The following is a 7,732-nucleotide window of genomic DNA, read 5'->3' on the forward strand; positions in this document are numbered from 1 at the left end:
AGGCTGGGTCGCCGGGAAATCCCCCCAAGCAGCGAGATTGAGGTTGTTGGATAAATCCAATCCACGGCAATCAAAAGATTCAAATAATTTAAAGAAAGCGGATATAGCGCACCTCACAGTGACTCATAAGGCTGCAGGCCGGGCAGAGATAGCGATACCCCGCTGGAGAGCATTGTGGCTAAAGAAAAGAGGCTTTGTTCACACGAGCCATGTAGTGACAGAATCACATAATCTATTCCTGGACGGGAGAGACGCAACCCTTAACTCTGCACGGTTAAGACGATGACGACCGAATTGTAACATCATTGTTTTATATGTTTATTGTTTGTTTTGAGACAAAAACAATTTAGTGATTTGTAATAATAATTATATATAAAGAATTTAAAAAATGTGTTTATATATAAATAAATTAAAACAGATAAAAAATAAATTACAATAGTTAATAATTTACTAACTATATTAAAAGAATTGTAAAAAGTATATATTTATATTTAAATAAATCAAAATAAAGAATAATCAAAAAATATGTAAATTATTGTAGTAGTAAATAATTCATTTTTAAAAAGTCTTAATATGTTTATATGTCAAAAATAGTAATGGAAAAAGTAATTTATAGTTAGTAATACATAAATGTGTATATATATATATAGACACACACATATATATATATATATATATACATTTTACATTTGAATGTCTCCACATTGTTTTTCAAATATTGAGTTACAGGTGGTAAATTTCTCCCTCCTTATATGATGCCATATATATTCTATCCCCTTCTAATTCAGCGTGCTGCACATCCTCTGACTTTCCCATGAGATGAATGGCTCCTGTTGATGGTCACTGGGCATCTCTGCTGGCAGCAGCGGGGGGAGGGGGAGGAGAGGTTGAAGCTGTCCTGCATCAATGAGCCTGTTGATCAGAAAAGACCACTAGACTGGTAATGACACACTTCACCGATCACACACGGGGAAAATAAAACTCAGCTTTCACGTCCAGTTCTTATTTAAGCAGGACGCCCGCACTGATCCTCAGTCTACCTCAGATACCGACACCTGTCTGGAGTCATCGAGCTGTGAGTGTAAACGATGATTTGGACTGCTGCTCTCCTCATGATTGTTGTTTCATACGTTGATTCAGGTGAGGGTGCTCCGATGTCAAATAATGAATTTATAACATTTAATTTTGAAATGAAAGCTAATTAAACAAAGTTTGTCTATTTTAATTTTCCAGATGACTACTGTTACGATGAGCCACACTGTGGTGAGCAACGACTTCTTTCATTTTCTAACAACACAACTTAACATGATTTTCCTATTGTGACCACACCTATGTTGAGACAGAAATTGCACAAAATCATGCTCTGTTTCAGTTGAATATTTTTCTGTCAAAGTTTTTTTCTATCATTTTAAAACTGTGTAGTTGTTATTAGTTAGTTTGTTTTGTCAATTTCCAAGTTCAAAAGTTTAATTTTGGTCTTAAAAAATTTAAAACAACTTGGATGAGAAGTCCTTAAAGTCATAAAGCAATTTGATAAAAACTCCATCTGCTGAGGAAGATCATGTTTGATTAAAAGCTCCAGAACAGCAGCAAAATAGAGCTTGTGGTGAAAACGTTTGGTGAAAATCTTGTCCTGTTTCTGATGTCAAGAATGAACTTTTAAATTCAATACTTTCTTTCTTTTCTGTCACAATAATCATCTCAAAGGTCCATCTTGGAAACACGTCCTTCGTTTTGTCTTTCACTGGCGTGTGCTTTCTTCATCCTCAGATCCGTACGCTTGGGGAGACATGTTCCCGTCTTGTCACCCTCTGCTTGAAGAGCATCACTCACCCATCAACCTGGACCACGAGATTACCCGAAACGAGTCTCTGGGAGCTTTACACCTGGAGGGCTTCGATGTCACACAAACAGGCCACTGGATGCTGAAAAACGACGGACACTCTGGTGAATACATGACACATTCTGTCATGAAATAAATAATTTTTTTGGTGATTACATATTTTCTCTGCTCTCAGTCATCCTGCAGGTTGGCGCTGGCATGTCAGTGAGCGGCGGAGGTCTCCTGGACGTGTACCACACCATCCAGCTGCACTTCCACTGGGGAGGCCCAGCCACTAACGGCTCGGAGCACACGGTGGACAGACGCAGATACCCGATGGAGGTACAGTATGGTCAGTAGACAGCTCTACACTGTCACCAACCAACTGTTGCAGCAGGCTGGTGCAGTGCGGCCGTCCCTTAATGTCCTTTCATTTACTTCCAGATGCACATCGTCAACATGAAATCTGTCCATCCGAATCTGACGGCGGCACTGGATGATCCAACAGGACTTGCCGTTCTTGGATTCTTCATTGATGTTAGTTTAAATTTATACACCAAAGCAGAGATACACAACCTGTTTCTCTTTGAGGCCACCTTTGCAGGAGGCCAGTCGCAGCAGCCCCACCACATGTTTCTAGGATGTTTTTAGTATTTTAGGATGTTTTAAGGATTTCAGAGCATATATAGGATTCTAGGGCTTTGATAGGAGAAATTTCTAGGATTTTTTTGCTGGGACAATAGGACATTTCTGTGATTTTAGGACGTTTCCAGGATTTTACGAAATTTCTAGGACTGTAGGACATTGCTAGGATTTTAGGATGTTTCTAGGATTTTAGCACATCTCCAACATTATAGGGCGTATCTAGGATTTAAGGACATTTCTTGGATTATATACATTTCTCAGATTTAAGAGCATTTGTAGGATTTCAGGACATTTCTAACATTTTAGGACATCGCTAGAACCTCTGTCAGGGGGTGTAGGAGCTCCTCCACTGGCACTTTTTTGATAAACAAGCTCTATTTTGATGCAGTTATATGCACTCTGGCACCTTATGCATACTAAAAGTACAAAAACAATTCCCAGTGTGAATCATTTTATTTTTATTGTGAATTAGAAAATGGTTGGATCCAGGGGCTGTAAGTTGAGTATCACTGCACTAAAGCATTTGTAGCCCACAAATACATTCTGATTTTATTCTTTCTTGCAGGTTGTTTACGCAGACAATGTGCACTTTGGACTCATATCACAAAAGCTGTCTTCCGTTGCTTACAAAGGTCAGAGGATACTCATAGAATGATCGCTACAGTCTTTTGTTTGCGTTGTTTGTAACTCTGTTTTCATCACAGCTGTGCTTCTCTCCTCAAGGCCAGACCACTAAAGTCAAGCCATTCCCGCTGATGAACCTTTTGCCAAAGCACAACATGAGTCAGTATTACCGGTATTATGGCAGCCTCACCACCCCTCCATGTTCTCAAGTGGTTATTTGGACTCTGTATGAGGTCCCCATCTACATCTCATGGTCCCAAGTAAATATTTTTAGTCTTACCCTTGTAAAAAAAAAAGTATATGTGTAAATAATGGTTTCCTGAGTGCTGTAAATCATCTCGATTTTTATTTTTTCTCCTCAGCTGGCTCAGTTTACCTCACAGATCTTCTCCACTGAGGAAGATGCCGAGCAGGTGACACCTCTGCAAAACAACTTCAGACACATCCATCCCACATTCAGTCGCATGGTCTCTGCGTCCAAAGATGCCAGACTCCTCGCAGGGACAGCCAGTCGTCCCCTCAGGTCAGTCGTGTCACTTCATCTGCTTCAAATCTTTTTGCTGGGAATCTTCATCTACGGACTTTAGCGCCACGTTAAAATCAAAACCATGAAACACTGCTACGCCAAACAAAGATGGAGTTTTTGGCACTCACTTTTCCCTAAAATGACATTAATATGATGTTTAGATGATGTCCAACAAAAACAAACTGTGAAGAAAAGTACTGTAAAATGATTGTTACTAAATGTTTCATGATTGTGCTGCTGTCTGCAGGACTAACCCCATTAGTGCATTGAAAACTATTTTTGAATACGTCTTGTTACTAACAGTGTAAAATATTGTGAATTGAGCATTGTAATGTGTTTTATGTGCTCATTTATGGCTGTAGGCCTTTGCATTTATAGCATATAGCATACTAGTTTTTTTCATTTGGCTTTGGGTCAGAGATTGTAACTCCAAAAATACCACTTCTTTAGTAGTCAAAGAAAAAAAAAACTTGTTTTTTCTTTGTGAAAATATAAGACTCTACAGCAGCAATACTCTACTCAAATCTGGCTCGCCATTGGATGCCAGGTGGTCCACCAATCATTTACTAAATCACAAAGAAAATAGATTCACACTGGAAATTAAAAAACGGTTTATGTAACAAGGTACCATTTAAAAGAGTGCATTTAAAAAAACATAAAGATAAAGCTTGTTTATTTGTTTATTTAAAAAAGTGCCAGTGGAGGATCCTTCAAATCCCTGACAGAGACTTTCACATTTTATTCTACTTCAGTAAATACCAGACTCATGAACCGTGAAGCATTTATGCATCTTAAAAAAAGGTGGTTGCTAACAGGTGGCTTATTGAGACTACACAACATTTTTCTGTAGGTTGATGCAGAAGTTAGATTTGTCCTGGTTCTCTTATCAAAAAGCATATGGGATTGTTCCATTGTATTTTGGGTCAATGCAGAAAATAAGAACTTTGGCAAACAAATGTTTTTGATACTGTCATTTAAAAAAAACAAACAAGATAATTATCACAAACGAAAACCACTTTTAGGAGTATTAAAGCCTAAATGCAATTGCCAGAAGTAAAAAGCTAATGTTAGGCTAACGCCTCCGCTGTAACGGGGCTGTAAAGCCATATTCAGCACAGTATGGCCTTATGTTGTCATATATATATATATACAAAACATAATTTTTAATTTTAAAATATTGTAATTGTAAATATAGTTTTGGGGACTTTTTTCTATTTTAAAAAAAATAAATTTCTAAAAATCATATATATATATATAACCCCTCTTTTATAATTTGTGTGACATTTCTCTAGAAGTTGGTGAATGCCTCTTTTCCTCATGTATAAAAACAAAACAAAAACCAATTTGCTCAGGTTTCAAAGTATCATGTACCTTGTGAAAGGCAACTAAACACAGCACAAGAAAAGTGGATCCAGGTTACAAAGAGTTAACTCATCTTGTCACGTCTGCAAGAATGTGGTGTTACTGTACTTACTGCATCAAGTTTCCCCATGATCTGCTTTTTTCCACAGACATTTTGACATATCATAACAGGAAAACCCCAAGTGTAATCAATAAAGCTGAAATCCATTCATCTTTATCTATTTCACGGTTTTACTATTTGACATGCAGGGTCACTGATACACTTCAATGGAGCAGACTGTGCTTCTCCTACTATTACATATAAAATCTATTATTATTTTTATAATAATAATAATTATTATTATTGTTATTATTATTATTATACATAAGAATGTCTGCTGTACAAAAAAGGCATATTAAAGAACTCAGAGCTCAGCCAGTAAAGTTGTAGTAATAATCTGATAATGAGTCAGCTCCCCTGCATCCAGCATCCAAAATATTCTGTGTGCATCATTTTGCAGTTTTTGACAGGATCCACCAGCAGCATGTAGAGAGTAACTTAAGGCTAGGGTAAGCATCTGCAAAAGCATTATCATGAAAATGGGGTTACCGCTCAAATGTCACTTCACAATTTGACCTTTCTTATAATATTTCCTGTATTCAAACAATAAACATATTCTGTGTCACATGATGTTGTTTTTGCACACTGAGAGACTGTTTGTTTAGGCAGTGGCTTTCATGCAAAAAGCCTGCAGTGAGTCGTAAATCGGTGGCTGAGGTGAGTCAGCATCAACATGAGATGTTATAATAACACAACCGACGCCATCAGGAGTCATGACTTTAATGACATTTAAATACTGTACATGACTTTTTCATTACATTTTCAGGACATACAATAGGATGACTTGTTTTTTTGTGAAATTTTTATGGCATACGATTCTGCTACACTGATTCTAAATTTTTTATCATGTACTATAGTATGACTTTTTTGGAATATTTTCATAACATAATATACGTACTCTACTCTGCACGCCGTTTTTTTTCAATTTATTTATTTATTTATTTTTGTTTTTTCATTTGGGAAAAGTACCTGATACGTAGTACTTGAGGCACTAAAAAGTGACGTAGACACACTGCAGACCACTGATTGGTCAGAGATTAACGTCACTGCGTCAGTGCGTCATCAATGCGCGGCACGTACGGAATACGCTTAGCATGCACATCATTTTAGCATTGTAGCGGCCGCAGTTTTGTATATTTTTTTTCTTTCCTAAATGGCAACCTGAAGGATCACGCCGTGGTCGCTCGAGGAGGTGGAACCGTTACTCACCTTGCTGCCCGACGAGCGAATCCAGCGAGCGCGAGTCTGTGTGTATGCATAGTTTGAATTATGGGGAGCTAAGGGGAGCTCGGCTCCCTTGAGACGTTCAGGGGGAGCCCTAAAAATATGTTCGTTTTTGTGTTACAGATTATATATGTTATGCACAAAAAGGTCCCTGTAGTAATAAAAAAAATAGAGGTTATATGTCAATGTTGTGCGTTTTTTTTCACTCATTAGATTCTATTAACAAAGATCTGTCTCCACTATTTAAGTTATGTGTCTATCACTGCAGCTATCTGTGCGTGAAGCGGTGCTGCTGTCAAATTCCTACATTTTCGTAGTCACCTGAACTCATCATCTGACAGATTGGACAGAGAGAGAGAGGACACGTTACTGGCGGTGTATCTGAGGTTAGGTGACATTTGACTTTTATGGCATAAATTAAATAAAATATCGACTGATATGTGATGCTCTGCTGATATAAGTCACAGATGACGTACTTTGCAGCGAACATTTGAAACAACACCTAATTGTCTCCTGAATTTTCATACACTGAATACTGCATTTCCCCTTTCCCCTTTAGTTAGAGAATACTGACATGTTCTTTTTTGAGATTATTTTTTTCAGGGAAATTTCTCTTTATACATAGGACAGTTAAAGAGAAACAGGAAACATGGGAGAGAGAAGGGAGAACAGCATCTAATAAGGGGCCGCAGGCTGGTCTCGAACCCGGGCCGCTGCAAAAGTAACATGGTTTTAAAGCACACACTCTACCAGGTGAGCTAAACATCCACCCTGAATCATCACAGAGAATATCATATTTATTAGTAGGGCAGACAGATACATCCGCTGATTTTATTTTTTAAAAATACATAAATATATAATTTTGCTGTAGATTCATACAGTTTAGACACTTATTGTGATACTGCAGAAAAAATTAAGGCAGTAAAGTTAAGTGATATAGCATTTTGGGCCAAAAATAGGGTGACGAGGTCCCAAAACAGGTAAAACCAGTATCGGCAGTGACGTCTGTCGAAATCAAGGAATATCGGCCTAATTCATATATCAGTCGACTTTTTGCGGGATACTGAATTTTCCATGTGCCCCTTATATCAGTAGAGCAGAGAGATATATTAGCAGATATTTTATGTTATTTATGCCATAAAATATCAATATATATTCATGCAATTTAGACATGTGATATTGCAGAACAAATGGTTTGCCCCTCCCATTAATATTAATATAATAATAATAATTTATTATTATTATTATTATTACTATTATTATGATTAATAACAATAACAATGACGATAATGATATTATTATTATTATTATTATTATTATTATTATTATTATTATTATTATTGTTATTATTATTATTATTATTCAGTCGCTGACAATACCTCTCACAATATCAGTTCATTGAGAAAAAAAGACATTTTCCTGGAACATA

At 37.0% G+C, this 7,732-nt stretch overlaps 1 protein-coding gene across 1 annotated transcript; it reads left to right on the forward strand.

The window, feature by feature from the left end:
- Window positions 1-676: 676 nt before the first annotated feature.
- car15 (carbonic anhydrase 15) lies at window positions 677-5,649 on the forward strand. Its single transcript, XM_042509630.2, has 8 exons — window positions 677-1,140; window positions 1,234-1,263; window positions 1,771-1,947; window positions 2,019-2,164; window positions 2,267-2,359; window positions 3,033-3,099; window positions 3,191-3,351; window positions 3,454-5,649. Exons 1-8 carry the CDS (start codon window positions 1,089-1,091, stop codon window positions 3,676-3,678), a joined length of 951 nt encoding a protein of 316 aa, XP_042365564.1. The 5' UTR covers window positions 677-1,088; the 3' UTR covers window positions 3,679-5,649.
- Window positions 5,650-7,732: the final 2,083 nt, after the last annotated feature.

Source organism: Plectropomus leopardus, chromosome 20 (genome assembly GCF_026936395.1).
Source record: "Plectropomus leopardus strain MGB_pleo_1.0 chromosome 20, ASM2693639v1, whole genome shotgun sequence".
Taxonomy (NCBI): domain Eukaryota; kingdom Metazoa; phylum Chordata; class Actinopteri; order Perciformes; family Serranidae; genus Plectropomus; species Plectropomus leopardus.

Coding starts and splice junctions, on each gene's coding strand:
- car15 (XM_042509630.2), top strand. CDS start 1,089: ATGATTTGGACTGCTGCTCTCCTCATGATTGTTGTTTCATACGTTGAT. Junction 1,141..1,233: donor TGTTTCATACGTTGATTCAG/GTGAGGGTGCTC, acceptor TTAATTTTCCAG/ATGACTACTGTTACGATGAG. Junction 3,100..3,190: donor GTCTTCCGTTGCTTACAAAG/GTCAGAGGATAC, acceptor TCTCTCCTCAAG/GCCAGACCACTAAAGTCAAG.